Here is a 24,964-nt window from a genome sequence, read left to right as displayed (position 1 = left end):
GTGCTTCGGGAAAGCTGAGTTCAGGAAAGCAACAGAAAGGATTGACCACACATGGAGTCATCCCTGGACTTCAGCACAGGCAGCTAATAAAAGATTGTGTGTGAAATAAGGAAAGAAAAATTGTAGTTGAAATAGGGAAGACAAAATGTGAATTACTGACTTGGAGTAGTTTCAGTTCCTTCAGTGAGTATTTATTAGATGCCTTCTGTATTCTGGGTGCTTTATGGGACTTAGTGTCTAATGAGAAGATGGACATGTGAAAGTATGAGAAAACCTGTGTAAGTATAGAGGTTTAGAAGAGTTGGAGTGATTAGCTATGTGGTGGCTTGTACTGGCTGAGGAGGGAGCATGTTGGAGGAGACTGGGATTCATAGAAAAAGAAGGATACCACAGTGGGGTTCGAAAGGTTGCCTAACAGTTGCCTGGTTAAAGGAGGGGGGATTGGTGTTTTGGGGTGGGAAATGGCATGTACTAAAGCCCCATAGTTGAATGGGGCAGGGGTGTATTGGGTTGGCCAAAAAATGCCTTTGGTTTTTAAGTAAAAACAAGAGACACATTTTTCATTTTCACCAAGAACTTTTTTGAACAACATATTCACCCTTTTGTTCCACTACCTTCTGCCATTTTTCAGGCAACTTCATAATTCCATCTTCCCAAAACTTTTTATCATTTTGAGCAAAGAACTGTTCCAGGTACCTTTTACAGTCTTCCAGGGAATTGAAATTTTTTCCATTAAGAGAATTTTGTAGAGACCAAAATAAATGGAAATCTGAAGGTGCAGTGTCTGGTGAATAAGGCGGATGAATCAGAACTTCCCAGCCAAGCTGTAACAGTTTTTGCCTGGTCATCAAAGGAACATACGGTCTTGCGTTACCCTGATGAAAGATTATGCGTTTTCTGTTGACTAATTCTGGATGCTTTTCATCGAGTGCTGTTCTCAGTTGGTCTAAGTGGGAGCAGTACTCCTTGGAATTAATCGTTTGGTTTTCCGGAAGGAGCTCATAATAGAGGACTCCCTTGCAATCCCACCATATACACAACATCACCGTCTTTGGATGAAGACCGGCCTTTGTTGTGGTTGGTGGTGATTCATTTCGCTTGCCCCACGATCTCTTCCGTTCCACATTATTGTACAGTATCCACTTTTCATCGCCTGTCACAATTTGTTTTAAAAATGGAACATTTTCATTATGTTTAAGTAGAGAATCGCATGTGGAAATACTGTCAAGAAGGGTTTTTTTGCTTAACTTATGTGGAACCCAAACATCAAAGTGATGAACGTAACCAAGCTGGTGCAGATGATTTTCAGTGCTTGATTTGGATATTTTGAGTGTGTCGGCTGTCACCCACATGGTATAATGTCGATTGTTCTCAATTAATGTTTCGATTTGATCTCTATCAACTTCAATTGGTCTACCTGACGGTGGAGCATCGTCCAGCGAGAAATCTCCAGAACGAAACTTCACAAACCACTTTTGACACGTTTGATCAGTCACAGCACCTTCTCCATACACCGCACAAATGTTTTTTTGCGTTTCAGTTGGCGTTTATACCTTTCTTGAAATAATAAAGCATAATATGCCAAAAATGTTGCCTTTTTCTTTCATCTTCAGTATTAAAATAGCTACACAAAAATTCACCAGTTTTGATAAGTCTTTTTTTAAAATGCATGCTGATATGACACTTGTCACATAGAGTCTAACAACGTTTCAAATGAAGTTAAAGACAACTAAGTGCTACTAGAGCCATCTTATGGAAAAACTGAAGGAACCTTTTGGCCCACCCAGTAGAATTGGAAGGAATTTCATCTGGGTAATGAGGCAGAGACTCAGTGATCATACTTGATCCTTTTCGGCGGTAGGAGCTGCTGGAGGGTTCAAAGCAGAGGAATGTTCTGGTCACATGTGCAGTGTGTAAGGTCACTCTGCAAGGGGCAAAGGATGTGTGGAAGGCAGACAGACCTGCAGGCTGGGGACCAGTCAGGAGGAGATAATCGTGTCGTGTTCTAGGCAGGAGATGATAATGCAATGAAAACAGACACATTTGTGTGTTGTGTACAGGAGAGTCCTGGCTTTAGCCCTCACTGGCTGTGTGATCTGAGGTGTGCCATTATCACCTGTGAAGCTGTGGCTTTTTCGTGTCTTTAATGCCCTAAAATGACATGTTTTCTTTTTGTCTATAAGAAGTTTACCTGTAAGGTCTTTGAAGAGTAAGTCTGAGTTTTTCATGTTGAATTTGGAATTTCTTTTGGAAATTACTTTCAGAGCTAGAGTATAAGCTTAGTAAGAAAGTGAATACTTGTGATTTGGTACACACAAATGCTGGCCACAAATGATAGCTTTTACCTGAGAGTAGAAAATCAGTTTACTCAGAAAGGGTAAAATATTTTACATCGTAGGTGTAGGGACTCAGTTGTAGTGTATTTTCAAGTTTTTTCAGCAGTATGACCATTTTAGGAATATGTACATGCTCTTAGGGAAAAATTTCTTGGTTACCTTAGTCCCTTACTTTAATATATATACATTTTATATATTTGTATAAATATATTTTTTCTGTGTGTGTAGGATTTGGGGAAAGCGCTTGTTTGGTTATGTTCATTCTGGTACATTTTTTAAAATTGATATTTTGATCAGTGTAATTGGATTGGATTTATCCTCCTACCTTAACTAAATGAAGGACATAAACATCCCAGTTTTCCAACACTGGACAATAGACAGTGCAGGACTGTGATCCCTGAGTGAAGGTAAGCTAGGTGAGCCCTAGAACTGGCCAAACTTACTACCTGGAAAGAGTTTGCAGGCCATGGTTCGAGGAGGAAGGAGGAGTAGCCCAAACAGAGTTGAGGAGACCGAGTTGAGAATTTGGGGAGGCCAAAGTGAATCTGCAGGGCAGAATACCAGAGAAGAGAGAGAGCTGCAAAGAGAAAAATAGAGCTCTGGAGACACACGGGGTTCCCCTCAAATCTTCATGTGGGTACTGATGAGCACATGCATATGTGGAAACTCTGAGCACAGGAAAAGAACCCTGGAAGTGAGTAGTAGAACAATCCTTGGAGCTCATATAGGGCCCCAAATAGTGTTCCCAGCAGTCAGTGTGTGCTCCCAATGGTATTGCCTCAGTAGTGGGGAAGATTAAAGGTGCTCTGATTCTGCCTCCCAAAGCTTACAAGTGAGCCTTCAAAGAACCAGACTCTTCCCAAATAACCTAACCATGGCCCACAACAAAGCTCAGAAATATTTGAAGGAATAAAATAATACCTAGCACCTAACAGGGTAAAACTGTTATCTAGTCAAAAATTACCAGGCAAAGAAAGAAGCAAGCAAATACAGTCCACAATGAGGAGCAAAATCAATTAATAGAAACAGACTCAGAAATGACACATATGATAGAATTACTAGATAAGGACAGTTGTTATTGCTATATTGCTATTGAATGTTCTCCACATTCAAGAAGATAGAGGAAAGCATTGAGTGTGTTAAGAAGAAACATAGAGTATAAGAAAACCCAGATGAACATCTTGAGTTGCAAACTACAGTCTGTGATAAAAAATACATTATGTGAAGATTAGCAACAGATTAGACACTGTAGAAGAAAAGATTAGTGAATTTGAAGAGCTAGCAATAGAAACTACCCAAAAAGAACCATGAGGGAGGTGAAGATTGAAATTTTTTAAAAATTAAAAAGAACAGAGCATCAGTGAGTTGTGAAACAACTTCAAACAGCATACTATATGTATGTTGAAAGAAAGAAAGAGTGGGGATGAGGAATAAAAATTTATATATTTAAAGGAATAATGCTGAACAATGTTCAAGTTTGTTGAAAACTCTAAGCCACAAATCCAAGAAGTTCAAAAAGACTCAAGCACAAGAAACATGAAGAAAACTGCACCCAGTCACATCATAATTTTATAATGCTGAAAATAGTGATTAAAAGAAAACTTCAACCATAAGACTAATAGCAGACTTCTCATGGGAAATAGTACAAGCCAGAGGATAGAAGGAGGACAGCTTTAGCATAGTAAAAGGAAGAAGAACATAACCTAGAATTCTAAACCAGCAAAAATGTTTCAAAAATGAAAATGAAAAAGAAAATGAGATCAAGACTTTTCATACATAAGTAGCTGAAAGAATTCATGACCCAGGGGATCTTCATCACAGGAAATGTTAAAGGAAGTCCTCAGGCAGGAGAAAAATGACACCAGATGGATATCTGAATCTTTACAAACAAATGAAGAGCACTAGAAATTGTAAATGTACGGGTAAATTTTTTTTTAATTACTTTAAAATATAATCTTCTGTCTGGAGCAAAAATAACAATGAGTTATGGGGCTTTTAGGTAGAGGTAAAAGGTATGACAACAATAGCATAAAGAAGACCAGGAGATGGGAAACATAAGGTGGTTATATGTTTTGTGATAAAGTTTTATTTGATCGCTGATTGTGACAAGGTAAAATGTATACTGTACACACTAAAGCAGCCAATTCAAAAAGAAAAGAGGTATAGCTCACAAGCCAACAAAAGAGATAAAATAGGATCACAAAAAATTATTCAAATTTTTAAGGCTAAAAAAGAAGAAAAAGGAAACAAAAAAAGAATCAATAGGAAAATGGAGAATAAGATGGTAGATTTAAAAAACCCAATCATATCAGTAATTGTATTTAATGTAAATGGTCTAAATATCCCAGTTTTAAAAGATTGTGAGATTGGAACAAAAAGACACAACTGTATGCTTTCTGCAGGTAACTTGCTTTAAATATAAAGACTCAGGTAAGCTAAAAGTTAAGTCATAGATAGACTTCCCTGGCGGTCCAGTGGTTAAGACTCCGAGCTTCCATTGCAGGGGGCACGGGTTTGATCCCTGGTCTGGGAACTAAGATCCCGCATGCCCTGTGGTGCAGCCAAAAAAAAAAAGGTTATAAAGATATGCATTGCTTGTGTGAAAAGAAAGCTGGAGTGGCTGTACTAGTGTCAGACAAATCAATACAGGAGCAAAGAATAAAGAATGTTACCGGGGTAAAAACAGTCACGTCATACTGATACAGGGGTCAGTTCATCAAGAGGACATAACAGTGCTGAACATTTTTGCACCTAATAACGAAGCTGCACGATATATGGAGGAAAAACTGATAGAACTTCAAGGAAAAATAGACAAATCATAATTGTGTTTGGAGATTTTAATATCTCTCTCAATAATTGATAGAAAAGGTAAATAGAAAATCAGTGAAGTTATAGAAGATTTGAATGACACCCTTGGCCAACGTGACCAAACAGACATTTATAGTACACTGTACCCAACAACAGCAGCATACATACACATTCTTTTAAGTAAACATTGAACATTTACGAAAATAGACCATATTCTGGGCCATAAAAAAGTATTGATAAATTTGGTATAATTAAAATAGTACAAAATATCTACTCTGCAGTGGAATTATATTTTAAAAAATCAGTAACAAAGATATTTAGAAAACTACAAATATTTGGAAACTAAACCACACTTTAAACAACCCATGAGTCAAAGAAGAAATCAAGAGGGAAATTAGAAAGTATTTTGAACTGAATGAGAATGAGAACACAACACATCAGAACTTGTAAAATGCTGCCAAAGCAGTGCTTACTAGGGAAATTTACAGCATTAACCACCTTTTTATGCAAGAGAAAGGGCTTGATGACCTATGCTTCCACCTTAAGAAAATAGAAGATGAAGGAGCCACTTATACCCAAAGTAACTCAAAGGAATGAAATAATAACATAAAAGCAAAAGTCAACGAAAGAAAAATTTTTAATATGGAAAAATCCATGAAACCAAAAGCTGATTATTTTAAGAATAATAAAATTGATAAACCTTGAGCCAGGCCAAAAGTTTGAATAGATACTGCATAAGCCTGTGAAAAGATATTTAACATATTAGGGAAACCACATTGAGACAATACTATACACTCATTACAGTGGCCACAATTTTAAAACTTATTGATGAGGATGTAGGTTAACCGGAACTCTTTAACACTGCTTTTTGGGAGAAGTTTGGCAATTTCTTCTTCTTATTTTTTCTTTTGGCTGTGCCACGTGGCATGTGGGATCTCAGTTCCCCGACCAGGGATTGAACCCAGGCCCTTGGCAGTGAAAGCACGGAGTCCTAACCACTGCACCACCAGGAAAGTCCTGGCATTTTCTTAAAAGTTAGACAACCCAGTCATTCTATTCCTTGGTACTTATGCAAGAGAAACAGAAACGTGTTCACAGCAAGATTTATACATGAATGTTTATAGCCACTATTATTTGTAATAGCTGAAAACTGGAAATAACCTGAATGCTTCCAAACAGTAGAATGGGTAAGCAAAGTAAATAAATAAATAAAAATTAAGGGGGGGAAAAAAAAGAATGGATGAGCAAGTTGTGGCTCGCCCACACAATGGACTACCACTCAGGACTAAAAAAGAACAGACTTGTGAATGGGATCATCTCCAGGTAATGATACTCAGTGAAAGAAGCCAGACAGAAGAGAATATGTTGTGTGACGTCATTTATAAACAATTCTAGAAGTTGCCCAGTAGTCTGCAGAGACAGAACTCAGTCCAGTGGTGGCCTCTGAAGGGTGGGGGGAAGAGGCAGCGGGGAGAAGGAGGGAGCCTAGGGCCTCCTGGAACCTTGGGGGTTAGGACGATGTCTATTATCTTGGTTGTCGCCTGGTTTCACGCGTGTGTTCACGTCCTATACTTTAGATCTTTTCAGCTTATTGTTCCTCAGTTATACTTAGTGCAGCTGTAAAATGTTTTTACGAGAACCAGTGGGACTTATATTTGTCCCTCACGTTTAATCACGGGAGAGTGACCATGTGGCAAGCACTAGTATGCGGTTAGCTCGAGGTTTAGTCAGGCTTTGCTGCTGTGTGAGCGTGTCGCTTGCTTTGTCTGAAAGAGGTTCGCAGAGTGGAGCTTCACCTCCCTGAGAGGACTCGCTTCCTTCTTGAGCATAGTGGTCGAGCATCGAGAAGTTTGACCTCCGTCCAGGACACTGGCTGCACGCCCTCCGAGGATCATCCCGTCTGGCTCTGGCTTTACAGACCCCAAATTGCATGTCCAGCTGCACCCCTGCGGCGGCTCCTCCAGCGGGCGTCGTGCTCCACGTTGTCTGGGTGGCTGGCGCGCGCTTTGGCCGCACAGCGGGCGTCGTGCTCCACGTTGTCTGGGTGGCTGGCGCGCGCTTTGGCCGCACAGCAGCCAAAGCCACCCCTTGCTCCTTCCACGCTGCAGCCTGTCCCCCGTTGCTGGCGGGCCCGCTGCCCGGGCGGGGGAGCCCCCGAGTCTGACCGCTCTGCTCCGCCAGGGCCGCCTGCACCTGGAACTGCCTCACGTGTGGTCACCTCCTCAGAGTCCATTGTTCACACAACAGGTTTTCCCCGTAAGATGAAAACTGGGTCACGCCATCCCCTTCTGAGCAATCTTCAGCCCCCCGCAGGGCCCGAGCTTCAGCCTCCGGCCTTCATCCTGCCCCGGACAGGCCCGCGTTCGCAGCTGTTCTCCTGCACCAGCGCTCCTCTCCAGGATCTTCACACGGCTGTTTTCCGTTTGTTTTTTCTTAGCACTTGGGTCTCAGCTTAGCTTTGCTCTCATTGAAGCCATGCTCTCCCGCTGGTCCCACTCTGCACCCTTGGAGACTTCATTTCTTCATCCCGGTGGAGGAGCACTTACTGCCATGGGGCGTCAGCTGGTTCTGTCTGTGCTTGTCTGGTGTCCCTCTGGGACCAGCAGGACCCAGTCTTCTGACCTGTAAGGATGCGTGGCACGCAGTTGGTTTCAGATGCCTGTGGCTGCGGTCCTCCTCGCCTCGGAGCTCTTCCACACGCGCAGTCCACAGTCTGCGGGCTGTCTGGCCTCTCTTTCTCCCCCGACGTCGGACTCCTCGGCCGTCCTGTGGGCTCTGCCTTCACAGCGGCTTCACCCCGGTCTCCTGGGCACCTTCCTTTCTGCCATCGCATCTCTTCTCCATGCACATCCTGTCTCCCCATTAGGACACGAGTGAGGCCAGGCCACGCCTGGCTCCCTGCCCCCTTTCCCCTCCATCTCTGCCCCGGGGCCTCTGCGCTTGCTTTCAGGTGTCTGTGCGGCTTCCACCAGCCCCGCACTTCAGATGTCTCCTCGAGGAGGCCCTTGATGGCCACAGTGAATGAAGGGTTTCGTCCCCGGCCCCAGACACTTTTTCTTGCTCTTTCTCTCCTTCTCAGTTACCACTATCTAATGTTCTGTATTTTTTCCTTTGTCTTTGTGTTTGACAAGAATTACCTCCCTAACGGCAGGGATTTTTGTTTTATTCACCACTGTGTCTCCAGTGCCTGGGCCAGTGCCTTGGCACACGGTGGGCTTCCGGTAGACACTGGTGGACGGACGGATGGACAGACACATGGATGAGTGGATAATGAACTGGGTGCTTGCAAGACAGTTCTGGCTCTTAACATTATGATTTCTGCTCGGGGACCTTTCTAACCTTGGGGCCCATCATCTCCTGCTCTGGGTAAACAAGGCGGCCTAGAGAGGTTTGAAGGCTGTGGCTGTTCTGTCGGTGACAGGTTTCTTGGATTTGCTGGGACAGAGAAAGACAGCTACTTCCATGGGAGATAGTACTCAGTTCTCTCCCCTTGCACCCCAGACGTTCAGATGGCTGCTGAGCTGGGTTTGGTTAAATCCGGGGAACCCTGTGGATGTGACAGGTGTAAGCAGTTTTGATCACTGGTTTATGAAAGCAGGTAAGAATATACGTGCAAGTCTTTTGCGTCTTAGTGGTGCTGTCACTCATTCTTTTTTTAATTTTAATTTTATTTATTTTTGGCTGTGTTGGGTCTTCGTTGCTGTGCGCGGGCTCTCTCTAGTTGCAGTAAGCGGGGGCCACTCCTCATTGCGGTGCGTGGGCTTCTCATTGCAGTGGCTTCTCTTGTTGCAGAGCACGGGCTCCAGGTGCGCAGGCCTCAGTAGTTGCAGCACACGGGCTCAGTAGTTGCGGCACGTGGGCTCTAGGGCATGCGGGCTTCAGTAGTTGTGGCTTGCGGGCTATAGAGCTCAGGCTCAGTAGTTGTGGCATGCACAGGCTCAGTTGCTCCGTGGCATGTGGGATCTTCCCGGACCAGGGATCGAACCCGTGTCCCCTGCATTGGCAGGCGGATTCCTAAGCACTGCGCCACCAGGGAAGTCCCGTTATTCATTCTTTTAATCACTCATTTGTTCATTTATCCATTCAGCCGCCTTGTTTAAGCACCTGATACCTGGTCATTCCAGGCTTTGATAATGGAGCCTGGGGCCCATTTGAGAGCACTTTGTCAGCTGTGGCACCAGTCGTGTACATGCTTATACGTAGTCCAGGTAACAAGCACAGCCAATGGCCTGTGCGAGCCTGGGTACAGGAAGACAGGGGGAGAGCCATGGGCTTAGGGAAGAGCTGGGCTGCTGGCTGGGCAGGGCTGGGGGAGCATCTGGGCAACATTCCAGCCAGAATAGGCTTGGCATGGGTCCTGGTGCACCTTCCCCCCTGATGGGCTCACGGTAGGGGCCCTCCAGATGGCAGAGAGGCCTGGGGGTCCTGACAGCTCCATCCCGTGTGCGCTCTGGCTTCCCTGCTCGCCTGTTGCCCAGGTGTCCCTCCCTCGAACCTATCTTCAGGATTTTCAGGATGATTTCTCTACGGTGCAGGTGACCCTTCTTGGGCTCATGTTTTGAAAACCCAATTTTTTTTCTGTTCCAGACTCCCTTTAATTTTGGCATGAATCATAGAACACCACCCTACCCCGCTGGGGATTACTGTCTTCTGTGCAGAAGCGAGCGGAAAGACTCTTCGTTCTTAGAGAGTGGAGTAAAGACTGCAAGCAAGCTGGCCCTGTCCATGGCGCCCAAGGGCAACAGCGTGCTGCACCTGCCTCTGTGGGTGTGCCCGGACTGCCGGCGCACCGTGGAGAAGGAGGAGCGGCACAGCAGCCTCGACCAGCCGGCGGTGAGTGCCCGGCTCAGAGGAGCTAACTGGGCAGTGAGATGACTCATCTGGGTCTGCTTTCTGGAAGGAGCTCCCTCCTGCGCCATCTCCTCGTCCCTGGCTCCAACGGCTGGGGTCCCCGCCACCTTTCCTGGTGACACCTGTAGTCAGTAGGAAGGGCCCTGCCCTCCTCGGTCCGACAGCTCCGTCAGCAAGCTTGGGGGGCCCGAAGGGTGGGTTTTGGCTTTTTAAGTCTGGTCTCAGGATGTCTTTGGCAGTGTAGTTTGGTGAAAAGCTAGAGGCGTTCGTGTGCTCATTAGTTCTAGACAATTCCATGTGCTGGTAACTCACCTGAAATTCTTTCCCAGATGCAATTCTCAAGTCGGACTCCCCCCACCCACCCTGCCCCCCCCCCCTTTTCCCCTTGATTTCATGCCTCAGCTAAATGAGACCTTCTTGAGAACATCAGGATCTTTAGCCCAGACAGTGTCTTCATGGGCCCTGGTTCCGAAAGGGCTTTCAAACCTGCTCTTCGGGTTCTGGAAGGAGTTGGCTTTTGCAGCCATTTGCGGCCCCACATTCTAGGGCTCTTCTGTTCCTTTGATTTCTGCTTGATGATTGTTTTCTGAGCTGTCGTCTTTGTGCTAATGCCACTCTGCACGTGGCCGAGGCCGGCAGCGCCCAGCCGCACGTTGCGTTTCCCGGCCCGGGACTGCTCTCCGCGTTGGGCCCCCGCAGTCTGCCGCTCCTTCGCCTGAGCCTCCGCGCTGCCCGCCCCGGAGCCAGCGCTTCTGTTTCGGGGTCTCCTTGAAGGCAGCACCCCAGCTCACGTGCCAGTGTCTATAGCAGTGCTTCAGTAGCTAAAACTCAAAACCTGTTGTTTATCAAAAGGGAAATTTACGTCTCACTCAGCCTCTTCCCACACACCCCTTTTCCTGCTCCGTTCTCCTCCTTAGCACTTCTTTCTAACATATTGTGTATTTTACTTATTCATTTTGTTTGTCTTTTTCCTTCATTGGACTATACACTCCAAGAGGGCAGCTCTTTTTGTGTATTTTCTTACCAAGAACAGTGCTAGCCTGGCCTATTTTAGGTACCCAGAATATTTGAATTGATGAATAAATAAACGAATGAACAAAGAAATGGATAAATCTGGAATTAGGGATTAAAAAGATGGCATAGTCGATCTTCAGTTTTTTCACCCTCAGATCTTTGTGCTTTTATCATTTAATTTTACTTTTGTTTTCTTTCTGTGTCCACTTGAAGTATTTGGTCATTTTTTCCATTTTTTAATGGGAGGCTGTTCAGCCTGTGTTCCCTGCTCACTTCCAGTCAGCACCCTGAAGTCTTCCCCCGGCTCACGCATTTTCTCGGCCTCCTAAATTTTACTGTCTTTTCTTCCTGTCTCCAGTCCTGCTCTTGTGTTCTGGCCTGACTGTGCTTTTGGGAGAAGGGTTGCTGTCGCTCATCCTGGTTTTGGAGGCAAGTGAAAATGCCTGTCATTTCCCATAACTAGTCTTGCCACGAGGGGAGTCTCATCTCCTGACTCCCAGTTTGTCCTGGGTAATGGATCGACACACGAGGCTTTCTCTCCTCATCAAAAAAGTGGCCCCAGGGACCACAGAGGTATAATGTTGACCTATGTGTGTAGACTTAAACCTTCTGTTGCTTTTGTACAGTTGGCCTCTTTGCTCAAGCTGGTTAAAATTGCTGAACTTTTAAAAATAATGAGATGTAATTTACATCTAGTAAAATTCACTCATTTTAAAGTGTATATAGTTCACTGAATTTTGACAGATTTATACAGTTGTGTAAACACCACTACCACGGTTAAGATACAGAACCCCCAAGTGTTCCCTTGTTCACCTTGGTAGGCAACCCTTCCCCTCCTCCCAGCCCCTCGTAATAACCACGGACGTGATTTTTGTCCCCTCGGATTTGCTTTTTCTGGAGTGTCACATAGACTTCTTTAACTTGGTGTCGTGCTTTGAGAGTTGTGCATCAGCAGTTTGTTCCTTTTTATGGCTGAATAAATTGTAGAGATACACCACAGTTTGTTTACCTGTTCGCCGTTGATGGATGTTTCTGTTGTTTCCAGATTTGGACTGTTTTGCATCAAGCTGTTGTGAACGTTCTTGTACATGTTGTTCCGTGGACATGCTTTTTACATGTCACTGGAGTGATTTGCTCACGTTTGGTTGAGAGCTTTGCGTTTGTGCTTGTGAAGAGGGTCTGCTCACGGAGGCTCATTAAAGTCTTCTTGTCTTTTATGTCTTTCAGGGCCTCGTAAAGTGAGTTGAGATGTGTTCCTGCCCCTCTTTTCTGGAAGAGTTTGTGTAGTGTTGGTGTTGCTTCTTCCTTCAGTGTGGTTGCCCCTTGCTCTTGCTGGGGGCAGTGCCAGGCAGCACGTGCAGAGGCAGGGCGCCTGGTCGGCCAGTCTGATGGGCCCTGGGGCTGCTGTGGCTCTGCACTTGGGGCCCCACAGACTCGTCCCTCTGGCGGCTGCTGCCCCCTGTGCTTGTGCGGGCCGGGGGGTCTCTCTCCACACTCTGCCCGCGCTGTGTGCCGGCGGCGAGAGCCTCCTGCTGGGTGTTTCCTCGCTTCCCCTGTCCGGCCTGAACCTTGGGCAGTCCTGTGCCCGGGCTTCGGGGTGCGGCTTTCCTGGTGATCCTGCCCCTGCTGCGTGGCAGCCAAACCCTGCCTGCATCTGTAGGGGCCTCGGGGTGTGGCCTGTGCTTGTGTCCGTGTGGGTCCTGGGCCTGTCTCCTGGGGGGCTCGGTCCCCTCTTCTCGGTGGATCAGCCTGGGCCTCGGGTGGAGGCCGCCCACCACCCCAGCAGTGAAGGCTTCTGCTTGCTCCCAGAGAAGGGCCCGGCCCGGCAAGTCCTACTGGCCACACCCAGCCTTTAAGAACTTGTCACACGCTGAGCTGTGTCCTCCGACCCACTCACGGCTGCCCGCCTTCCTCGCCTTGTCCCCAGATGGCCCGTCACACTTGTCGAGTTCAGCTGATCCTTTGTGCTCTCCGGTGGGCCCAGAGTTACGAGTTTGTGTGTCGTCCCGCTGTCTCTGATCATCAGGGTAAGGGCTCTGAGCACGGACAGTGGACCTGGAGCTGAATTGCTCTCCTGCAGATACGCATTCTGTTACCGGAAGTCGTGGTGGGGCACTGCTGTTTCTCCCTGCTCTGTGCCTCCCAGCTCCACATTGTCCGTTTCTCCAGAGACCTCTTCTTCTGTGCCTAGACCTTGTCCTGCCCCTACACCTAAGAGGACTTCGGTTCACACATCCGACTGGATCCTGTCTTTCTAGGTCACTTGCCTGAGTGTCCTCCGTTGCCATAGTTCTTGGACCTCCTCTGTCCCTTTCCCACCGTCAGGTCCCTCTGACCTCACTGTCATTTCTCTCTTGGAAAGCCGCCTAACTCGTTTGCCTGGGGCCTGGTTCAGTGCTGCCCCTGTCTGGCAGAACGTGACTGGAGAAAAGCACCGCTGGGGTACTGCTTCCCGACTGCGAGGTGCCAGGTCGTGGAAGGGCGTCCAGCGTGTCGCCCTGGCTTTGTCACTGCACCCCCAGATGCAGAGATGGAGCACCCCCTTCCTTCTCCTCTCTTCCCAAACACCCCCCACCCACTTTGCCCTGCTTGGCTGGTCTCCCACCCCTGTGGCCGAGGGAAGTCGCCTCCCAGGTGCCCACCCCTCTCCGTCCTCTCCAGGGCCTTGTTGCTTTTGCTGTTCTTTCCCTCTTTGCTCCTGTCCGGCTCATGCCCAGCAGAGTGCAGATGCTCTAGAGTCGTCTGCCTCTGGCCTCGCCCCCCTCCTGCTGTCACTGTCTCCTCCTGCTCCCTTCACAGACAGGCATGTCTCTGGGTAACTTAAACTTTTGGTTCAGTTTCTTTAAGTGATAAGAGGTTTTCCATTTCTATTCGAGTTAGTCGTGGTAAATTATATTCTTAGAAATTGTCACTTTTTGGTATGAAGTTGTGTGTGGGTGGTCTGTTTTCAATTCCTCCCATACCTGTAGATAACAGCTCTTTTTATTCCTCATATTTGTGCTTTTTCTTTCTCTTTTTTTAACCAGTCTTTCTAGAAGTGTGTTGATTTTGTCTTTTCAAAGAACTTTTTTTTAATTTTTAAAATCTCTCTTTCACTTTGTCTATTTCATTAATTACTTGTTGTGTGTGTGTGTGTGTGTGTGTGTGTGTGTGTGTGTGTGCGCGTGTGCACGCGGCAGTATTTGATTGGTTAACGCTGTGCTGCCTCTGATAGAAGTTCCGGGGCACAGAGTCCATCCCTCTACCTTGTCTCCTCACCATCCTCTCTGTCTTCCCAGAGGCTCGCTTGTGGGCAGATTCTTGTTTATCCCTCCACAGATGTTCTGTTCTGTTCTGTTCCGTGTGCTGAAAGGTAGTGATGGCAAGCACCACAGGGTCCCGAATTACAGACAGACGCTGTCAGTAAGTTGAGACATGTGGTTCTCCCAGTTTCTTGTTCTTGGGAGCAGGGTACAGATGCCGTGACAAGGTGGGGTGCGTGTCAGTGTGGGGGGCTCTCCATCTTCTAGGCCTCTTCTCAGGGCTGCTGACAAGTGTCTGGGGAGCCTTGAGCTTGGTGCCAGCTGCTTTGGGAGCTGCATTCCTGTGCTTGTCTCACCCCAGAGACCTGGCGGGAACCTGGCCTTGCTCAGCCCGCCTACTGGGGGGAGGATGGGAGACAGCCCAGAGCCACTCACCGATTGCCAGGCGACCTTCACCACGCAGCCCTGCTGAGGCCACCACAAGTCTCCTTTCTTCTTCTTTCTCTGTGGCCACTCTTCTGTCTCTCTACATGCAGTTCTTCTCATCAGTTTTTCTTCCTCTGCCCTGATGTGTGCTGGAAACCTCTAATTACTGCGCTAGATTTTGAATTGCTAGTTGTATTGGCTCAATTTTAAGTGTTATCCAATTTTGATTATTTCTGTTTTTAACCGTAAATTGTTTTGAAGTATCTGTAAATATCCAAACATATATCTCTCAGATCACCTTTAATCATATTGACTTTTAATTTAATGCTGTTACAGTTGGAGATCATGGCATGTATTACAATGACTCCTTATCAGTCAGTTATACTAATATGTGGTTAGGTTTTTCTAAAAGTTCCATGTGTGCTTGAAAGTGTTTTCTCAGCGTTTAGATAGAGGACTCTGTGTACTCCCATTAGATCAACCCCTCGTTAATTGTGTTCTTAGATCCTTTTGTGTTCTTAACTAATTTTGTTGTGCTTAATCTGTTGATTTCTGAGTAAGGTCAGTTAACACCTCCCACTGTGCGTGTGTATTTGTCCTTTTTTCTTGTAAATGTTTCCATTTTTGCTCTCTAGGTTTTAAGGCTGTGCTGGGTGAATACAGGTTGAATGATTAAATCTCAGTACATTGTTCCTTTGGTTGTGGTGGCCCCTCCTCAGGGCTTTTTGTTTACTGTTTTTGCAGGTAGATGAGCTCTCTCCCTCCCTTCCTTCCTCTCCTTTTGTAGCCTCTTGTTCTCATTTGCCCTGTGTTGCATCTTGTAAGTGTCCTTGTGCAGTCAGCATAGAAGTATACTCAATTTGGTCTCCTTTGAGAAGCTACTTTTTTTTTTATTGAGGTAAAGTTGATACACAGTAAGTTTCAGGTGTACAACATAGTGACTCACAATTCCTAAAGTTTATACTCCGTTTATAGTTAGTATAAAATATTGGCTATATTCCCTGTGCTATACAATATATCCTTATATCCTTGTTGCTTATCTGTTTTATACATAGTAGTTTGTGTCTTTTAAATCCCTTCCCCTACCTTGCCCCTCCCCCTTCCCTCTCCTCACTGACAACTACTAGTTTGTTCTCTATATGTGAGTCTGTGTCTCTGTTTTGTTATATTCAGTAGTTTTATTTTTCAGTTCCACGTGTAAGTGACAGCATGCAGTATTTGTCTTTCTCTGACTTATTTCACTCAGCATAATGCCCTCCAAGTCCATCCGTGTTGTTGCAAATGCAAAATTTCTTTTTTTTAAATGGCTGAGTAGTATTCCATTATATACATGTATATCTATATACCGTGTGCTCTTTATCCAGTATCTGTCGGTGGACACTTAGGTTGCTTCCTTGTCTTGGCTATTGTAAATAGTGCTACTATAAACATTGGGGTGCATGTGTCTTTTCAAATCAGTGTTTTCATTTTCTTCAGCTGTCTACCCAGGAGTGGAATTGCTGGATTGTATGGTAGTTCTATTTTTTGTTTTTTGAGGAACCTCCACATTGTTTCCCACAGAGACTGCACCAGTTTGCATTCCCACCAACAGTGCACAAGGATTCCCTTTTCTCCACATCCTCACCAGTGGTTGTTATTTGTGGCCTTTTTGAGAATAGCCATTCTTACAGGTGTGACGTGATATCTCATTGTGGTTTTGATTTGCATTTGAGAAGCTACTTCCTCTTCTTCTTTTTTTAAATTTAAATTATTTATTTATTTATTTGGCTGCGCTGCATCTTCGTTGCCACGTGTGGTGTCTGGTTGCGGCACGCGAGAAGCTACTTCTTAATGGTGAAATTAATCCTTGTCGCTTCCTGTGATTGCTGATCTGTTTGGTTTTATCTCTGCTACAGTGCAGGTCACAAGTCAAGCACTGCCCTTCACCTAGATCCCCTCTTTGTCCCTCCCCCCACCCCCCACCTCTCCACAGAGTTTGCAGTCTTTCCAGCTCCTCTTTCTTAGTTACAGCACCCACAGCTCCATCCCTAAACGGTGTTGTCCTGTTTTTCTGGTGTTCTGAAGTTTATATAGGTATCATGCAGTATGCATTATTTTGTGTCTGATTTATTTTGTTCAGCATTATGTTTGAGATTCATAAATGTTGTAGTATTTTCATTTTCATTACTATATACTATTCACCTTTGTGAACTTATACTACATTTTGGTTGTTTTCCAAATTTTGCTATTACGAATGATGCTCTTGGAGCACACGTTCACACATTCTGTTGTATATATGTGTAGGAAAGGAATTGCTGAGTCATGGGGTTAAGATTAATAGCATATTTTTAAATGAAAACTATTTTCCAAAACAAAAATAGTAAGTAGAATAGCACTGTTTTGCATATCTTCTTAATGTTTGGTTAATAGAAGACAGCTGGATTCTCATACCTACTTCTGTGTCCTACTTCTGTGTGATAGGTTGTTTTGATTGAAGTTATATGAAGAACATATTTTAATAGCTTTTTCAGATAACTGAGGATATTCTTTGATACCACACCAAACCATGACAGATAATAGTTTCCTAATGGTTAGCTGTAATGTAGAATCTGAAATGATATCAAAGAATTTTTCCTACACTGTTAAATTGAAATCCATTGTCTATCTTGCACTCTCAATGAACCTCTTACCCACACATGATTTTGCAACACCACACGTTGGTCATTTGTAAAATAGCAGTTTACTGAGTAAGGGAGGTCTTTGAGATAGTGACACCTTTCATTATTCAGGTTGTTTTTTTTTTTAAAGTCACATTTGTCACTGTCACCACCGATCTCATCAGAGAGGTCTCTAAATGTGGATAAGCGTTCAAGTCCACAGTGATGGATACAAGTTTTCCAAACTTCCAATTTTTGCTTGAAAGCTCAGATTTTATGATTGGCCACAAGTAGCATCAGCTGTTTTCCTTGAAGGGACAGGCTTATTTCACTCATTTTTGAGAAGATGTCCGACAGTGTCCAAGTCTGAATAAGCATGGATTGGTCTGTCAGGCATTCTTTCAAGTAAAATTGGTGTTTCATGGACAGGGTGCCTCATTCAGCTCGCAGCACGCAGTGCTTTCCTCTGGAACGTTGCAGAAATGCTTTATGCAGACTTCCCGTTTCATCACGTTGAATATTCAACAGCCATGTGCTTAAAGGTTGAGATTTAATACAATTAATGATTTTGCAACATCTAGGACACTCTTAAGTGGCACTGGCCTTTTTTTAACTGAGCACATGGTGGTGAAGAACACAGTGGCTACTAAGTCTACTTTGCTGTGTATATTGTCGTAATTACTGTAGCTCTGTAACAAATGTATTCAGAGAGAAAGCCCTCTTACCTTGTACTCATCAAAAATGTCTTGGTTATTCTTGGTTCCTTACATTTCTGTATAAATGATAATTATCTTATCAATTTCACCCCCCCCCCCCAAAAAAAAAAACCCTGTTGAGATTTGACTAGGATTGCACTGACTATAAGTCAGTAGGAGAAGAATTAACTTCTTTCTAATATTGAGTTTTCTAATCCCATAAGTATGGGGTCTTTCTCCATTTATAAGTGTTTCATATTTTTCTGTATTATGCCATTACACCTTTTATTTATTTGTTTATTTGGCTACACCAGGTCTTAGTTGCCACCTGCAGGATCTTCTTTGCAGCATGTGGGATCTAGTTCCCTGACCAGGGATCGAACCCAGGCCCCCTGCATTGGGAGCACGGACTCCTAGCTACTGGACCATCAGGGAGGTCCCCCATTGCACCTTTTTAAAAAAGCATTTACCCGTAGGTACTTTTATTTATACTATTTATTTATTTATTTAAAATTTATTTATTATTTTATATTTATTTTTGGTTGCGTTGGGTCTTCATTCTGTGTGTGGGCTTTCTCTAGCTGCGGTGAGCGGGGGCAACTCTTCGTTGCAGTGCGTGGGCTTCTCATTGCGGTGGCTTCTCTTGTTGCAGAGCACAAGCTCTAGGCAGACTTCAGTAGTTGTGCCTCGTGGGCTCAGTAGTTGTGCCTCGTGGACTCTAGAGCGTAGGCTCAATAGTTGTGGGGCATGGGCTTAGTTGCTCCGCGGCATGTGGGATCTTCCTGGACCAGGGCTCGAACCCATGTCTCCTGCATTGGCAGGCGGATTCTTAACCACTGTGCCACCAGGGAAGTCCCTTATTTATACTATTTAAATGATATCTTTTAATTTTTCTTCCTCTAACTTTATTGGTGTAGATGTAATTGACTTCTCTTTTTAAGTTGTTAATGGGACGTTGCTAGACACCCCCCATCTGAATATACGTTAAGCAGGTCTTTTGACTTTACTTCTGTCAAGTGGAATCCCAAATTTTTTTCAAGATCTGCAATTTTAGGTTACAGGCTGTTTGTCTCAGATGTCCTTTGCTGGTCATTCATGCAACAGTCATTAAAACAGGCAGCTTTTGGTACCTACTGTATAGCACAGGGAACTATATTCAATATCTTGTAATAACCTATAACGGAAAAGAATCTGAAAAGGAATGTGTGTGTGTTTGTGTGTGTGTGTGTGTAACTGAATCACTTTGCTGTACACCTGAAACTAACATAACATTGTAAATCAACTATATACTTCAATTTAAAAAACAAACAAACAGATGGCTTTTACTCCTCTTCTCAACATTGGTCCCTGGCACGACACCCAAGTCAGTGGGTGGAGGGAGCAGTGGAGTCCTGAGGAGGCGTTCTGGAGAACACCTGACAGTGGAGGTGGAGAAGACTGAGCAGCAGAGGGTGAGAAGTAGAACGAAAAGCCAGAGAGGGTGACAGGCAGAAGGTCGTCGTCGCTGGGTCAGGGGTTAGATGTTTTTACCCTACCTGAAGGTAATAAGCTGGCTTGTTCCTGTTTCATGGGTGCTGGCAGAAGACTCGAGACTCCTGAGTCAGAGACAGAGGACTTTGTTACTCGGCACAGCAGAAACATCCCGAACGCACGCGAACATTTGGGTTCTCCTCACCCCCTCCCCTCCCCAAGGGCTGCATCAGTGCAGGGGGTGCAGTGGGTTTGTGTCACAGCTCAGGAGCACTGGCTGGGGGGGTGGGGTGCGGGCGGGGATCTGGCCCTTTTACTGTAAGCAGTAAGCAAGCCTGCCTTTTGTCTCAAGGTCCTCAGCTGCATAAGCAGCCCTGAGAAGGGGCCCGTGGGGAGTGGGCAGGGGAGACAGAGCCCTGTAGCCTTGGTACATCCAGCAGGACAAGGAGCAGCCTGGGAGACCCCTGGAGGACGCTCTCCCAGCAGTCCTGACAGACACTGAAAACGTTAGCTGAGAGAAGACACCGAGTGTTGGTGTGGCAACAGAGAAGTTGTGTCTGACCTTTGATAGGCCTGTGTCCAGTTGGAGCACAGGCCCGGCTGAACTGTGTGGAGAATAGCTCAGTGGAGAGGGAGCTGAGAAAGTCCAGTTAGGGGGCTGGTCTTTCAGATGCTTGACTGTGAGGGGAGGAGAGGACAGACCCAGCTGGAGGAGGGGCTTGGAAATGTTGAAGTAATGAAGAAAAGAGCTGGTAGTGGGGAGAGGTTTTTCCTCCCATTTAAATTTTATTTTTTTAATATGTGATATTTGACATATATATGAATATGTCTACAGTGTACATGTTATGAGGGATGATAAAATGAACACCAGTCAGCATTAAAAATCAGGCCATCCCTAACACCTGTGTGCCTGTGTGCTCTTCCCTTCTCCATCTTTGTTCCTCCCCTTCCAAGGTAAACACTGTCCTTTTGTATTGATCATTCCCTTATTTTCTTAAACCCTTAAAAAAAAAAGTTATTGCCTATATGTGTATCTCTAAATAATAAATTATTTATTTTTGTTTGTTTTTGACCTTTATGAAAGTGGTGTGTGCTTATGCTGTCTTCTCTGTTTATAAGATTCCTCATGCTGTCTGGATAGCTGCAGTTTGTTCATTTTCACTAATATAATTCATTCATTCTTCACACAATACAATTCACATATAATCCAATATGTTGCTATACTGTAATTTATTCATCAATAATTTTGTTGAATAGTGGAGAAAAGACAGTCTTTTCAATAAATTGGTTTGAGTTAATTGGATATTCACATGTGAAAGAAGGAAACTTGACCCATATCTTAGACCACTCAAAAACATTAACTCAAAATGGATTACAGACTTATATGTAAGACCTGAAATCATGAAACTCCTAGGAATAAAGCCCCTTGACATGGGTCTTAGTAGTGACTTTTTGGATTTGACACCTAAAGCACAAGCAACAAAATAAAAAAATAAACAACTGGGACTACGTCAAATGAAAAAGCTTCTGACAGCAAAAGAAACCATCAACAAAGTGAAAAAGAAAATCTACAGAATGGGAAAAAATATTTGCAAACCATGTATCTGATAAGGGGATAATATCCAAAATATTTCAAGAGCTCTATGCAACTCAACAGCAAAAAAACAAATAAGCCAGGTAAAAAATGGGCAAAGGACCCATAGACATTTCTCTAAATAATATATATAAAAGGCCAACAGGTACCTGAAAAGATGCTCAACATCACTAGTCATTAGGAAAATGCAAATCAGAACCACAGTGAAATATCATCTCAGGCCTGTTAGAAGGGCCGTATCATCAGCAAGACAGGAGATGACAAATACTGGCATGAATGTGGAGAAAAGCAACCCTTGTGCCCTGTTGGTGGGATTGTAAAATGGTGGAGCCACGGTGGAGAACAGTATGGAGGATCCTCAAAAAGTTAGAATTATCATATGCATCAGCAGTTCACTTCTGGGAATATATTCAAAGGAAATGAAATACTAACTTGAGAAGGTACCTGCACCACCATGTTCATAACAGCATTATGTACAATAGCCAAGACATGGAAACAATCTAAGTATTCATTGTTGGATGAATGGTTAAAGAAGATGTGGGGTGTGTGTGTGTGTGTGTGTGTGTGTGTTTGTATACACACACATATATAAAAACAATGGAATGTTATTTGGCCATAACAAATGAGGAAGCCTTCCCATTAGGACAGCATGGGTAGACATGGACTTTGAAGGCATTATGCTTAGTGAAGTAAGTCAGACAGAAAAAGGCAAATACTATATGATCTCACTTACATGTGAAATCTAAAAACACAAAAAACAAACCCAGGGCTTCCCTGGTGACGCAGTGGTTGAGAATCTGCCTGCCAATGCAGGGGACACGGGTTCGAGCCCTGGTCTGGGAAGATCCCACATGCCGTGGAGCAGCTGGGCCCGTGAGCCACAACTACTGAGCCTGCGCGTCTGGAGCCTGTGCTGCGCAACAAGAGAGGCCGCGACAGTGAGAGGCCCGCGCACCGCGATGAAGAGTGGCCCCCACTCGCCAAAACTAGAGAAAGCCCTCGCACAGAAACGAAGACCCAACACAGCCAAAAATAAATTAATAAATTAATAAATTAAAAAAAAACAAACCCAAAGCCAGACTTGGAGAAAAAGAAATCGGACTTGTGGTTACCAAAGGCAGAGGGTGACAGAATGGGGAATTGAAGAAGGTGGTCAACAGGTGCAAACTTCCAGTTACAAGATAAGCATGTCCCCGGGATGTGATGTACAACATGGTGACTGTAGCCGATGGTGCTGTATGACTCATAGGAAGGTTGCTGAGAGAGAGAATGCTACGAGCTCTCATCACAAGGAAGAAGGTTGTCCTGTATCTGTATGAGATGATGGGTGTTAGCTGAACCCATTGTGGTAATCATTTCACAATATAGGTAAATCAAACCATCATGCTGTATGCCTTAAACTTTACAGTGATGTACATCAATTATTTTTCCATAAAACTGGGGGAAAAAATTAAAGCCCAATATCGAAAACAAAATGCCCATTAAAAAATACTACTTAAACAAATTTTGTTGGAAGATACAGAGTTGTTTTCTGGTTTTTGCAGTTATTTAAAAAAAAATGCTGTTGGGCATCTATATATCCATCTCTTGGTACTTGTTTGTAAGAGTTTTGTTAGGGTGTGTTTCGGTCGGGATTCTCCAGAGAAACAGAACCAACAGGAGATGGATGGATGGATGGATGGATGGATGGATGGATGGATGGATGGATGGATGGATAGACGGATGGATAGATAGGGAAAAGAAAAGAAAAGAAGCAGAGGTTTATTATAGGGACTGGCTCAAGTGGTTATGGAGGCCAAAAGTCTCGCTATGTACATTCTGCAAGCCGGAGAACCGGAAGTGCTGGTGTCCGAGGGCAGAAGAGGGACATCTCTCTGCCTTTTTATTCTGTTCAGACCCTCAGAGGAATGGACGATATCCATCTGCACTGGGGAGGGCCATCTTCTTTATTCAGTCTACCCATTCCAGTGCCGATCTCTTCGGAGACACCTCACAGACACACCCAGAAATGATGTTTTACCAGCTCCCCGGGCATCCCTGAGCCCAGTCAAGTTGACACACAAAATCAGTCATCACAGAGTGTTTATCTGTGGAGTGGAGTTGCTGGGTTACAGGTAATTCAGACACATTCGTAAGGCAGTCCCAGCTTCTGGAGTGAGCGCCAGCAGCACTTGAGCCCTGGTCGCCTGTGTTCTCGCCTAGGCTTGGCCTCAGGGAGGCAGAGCTTGAGGCTGGGGTCGGGGAGCAGTAAGGTAGACAGATGGTGGCCCTCATGAGGTCCCACTAAGACAGGAGAGCCAGTGTCTGTTTCTAGAAGAGACAGATTTGCAGGCAAGCCTGCAGAGGATGCAAGTAAGGTCGGGTGAGGAGTGTAGAAGTTGAGAAAATTGCTGCCAGAATTTTTTTATAAACTTGTTTTTGAGAACGAGGCTGGATTGAGGGGACTGGGAAGGAGCAAGGGAGTGGGTAAGGTTTCAGTGAGAACAGTGAGCTGGCAGGGCATCGGGTTGCTGGACAGCCTGAGGTGCTTGTTGAAGATGGAGACGTCGCTGAGCAGTGGCCCCGACCTGCCCATCGGCAAGGACCTTCCCCTCAGCAGCGTCCGGCGTTGGGGAGAGAGAGCCAGGCAGGGCGGCTTGGCTGAGCGGGCTCAGCAGAGGCCTGGCCCAGGGTGACTGAGAGCAGAGTCGCTTACCCTTTACCGCCAGCACGCACCTCAGCCCTTCCGACCTGCCGGCACCCCCTAACCCCACCCCGAATCTCTACTGCAACTCGTTTGCCCTGGTTCCTGTCTCACCCATCTCAGGGTGTCTACACAGGCCTGGCACAGAGCAGGTACCTGGGAATGATTTTTGAATGAAGGAACGAGCCTGCCTTTGACTTGTATCCACAGATAATGTTTCAGGACTTAAGAATGTTTACAGTATACATCCTGTACAGTAGAGTTCACACCTTGTTGGGGCTGTGGACGTGAGTTCCTGATCTGTGAGTTCTCTGACGGTTTGTATTCTGATCACGGGGGAGGGCATGCTCAGATCATGTGGAGGGCTTTGCCCCTGACTTCTGTGGGCCTGGGTGCACTGCTTTTCAGGGTTACTGAGGCAGCAGCAGCAGTTGTCTTGATATTCACATTCTATGCTGAAGCCAAGCAAAGACCCAGCAAAGGCGTGACCTGCTCTGTGCAGGAGAAATTCAGACAGGCAAAGAGGTGGGATGGTTGAGACATTGTGCAAAGACCCACGGGGTGCAGGCCTGACTCAGGAGAGCCTGCCTGCACTTAGTTGTCAGAACCAGGCTGTGTTGAATTTAGCAATTTGGTTTCAGCAAATCATCATTTTTTTTTTTTTCTTTTTTGGCCCTGTTGCGAGACTTGTGGGATCTTAATTCCCCGACCAGGGATTGAACCAGCTCTCAGTAGTGAGAGTGCCGAGTCCTAACCAGTGGACCACCGCCAGGGAATTCCCCCATCTGTGTCTTTAAAATAATGTTAATTTGAATTTTAATGATTTTCAGGGGTTTTTGTATTTAAGTTGTAGACCAGCTTGGTTTTTTATAGTTGTTAAAAGGCCTTAAAAACGTAAATTATGTTGCATTTTACATTTGTGTTTGTTTAAGTAACAAAAATAGTTTTAAGTCTGGTGTGGGGGAGTGGGAGATGCTACTCTGGAGAATTTTTTTTTCTTTTATTTATTTATTATTTTGTTTATTTATTTATTTGTTTGTTTATGGCTGTGTTGGGTCTTTGTTGCTGTGCGCGGGCTTTCTCTAGTTGCGGCGAGCGGGGGCTACTCTTTGTTGCGGTGCGCGGGCTTCCCATTGGGGTGGCTTCTGTTGTTGCAGTGTGCAGGCTGTAGGTGCACGGGCTTCAGTAGTTGCGGCATGCAGGCTCAGT

General features: G+C 45.1%; 1 protein-coding gene across 3 annotated transcripts in view; it reads left to right on the top strand.

Annotated features, from left to right (window-relative positions):
• FAM193A (family with sequence similarity 193 member A) overlaps positions 1-24,964 on the top strand; it is a 173,475-nt gene that overhangs the window by 63,237 nt on the left and 85,274 nt on the right. For 2 of the 3 annotated variants that reach the window (XM_059923728.1, XM_059923727.1), the window contains exon 2: positions 9,732-9,977. The exons of the other annotated variant lie outside the window; for it this stretch is intronic. In XM_059923728.1, the coding sequence (XP_059779711.1) occupies positions 9,750-9,977 (228 nt within the window). In that variant the 5' untranslated portion in view covers positions 9,732-9,749. The remainder of the gene's footprint in view (positions 1-9,731; positions 9,978-24,964) is intronic. 3 annotated transcript variants of the gene reach the window in all.

Source organism: Balaenoptera ricei, chromosome 5 (assembly GCF_028023285.1).
Source record: "Balaenoptera ricei isolate mBalRic1 chromosome 5, mBalRic1.hap2, whole genome shotgun sequence".
NCBI lineage: Eukaryota > Metazoa > Chordata > Mammalia > Artiodactyla > Balaenopteridae > Balaenoptera > Balaenoptera ricei.
Note: the sequence above shows the minus strand (reverse complement) of the source record. Positions and strands in the feature narration are given on the sequence as shown.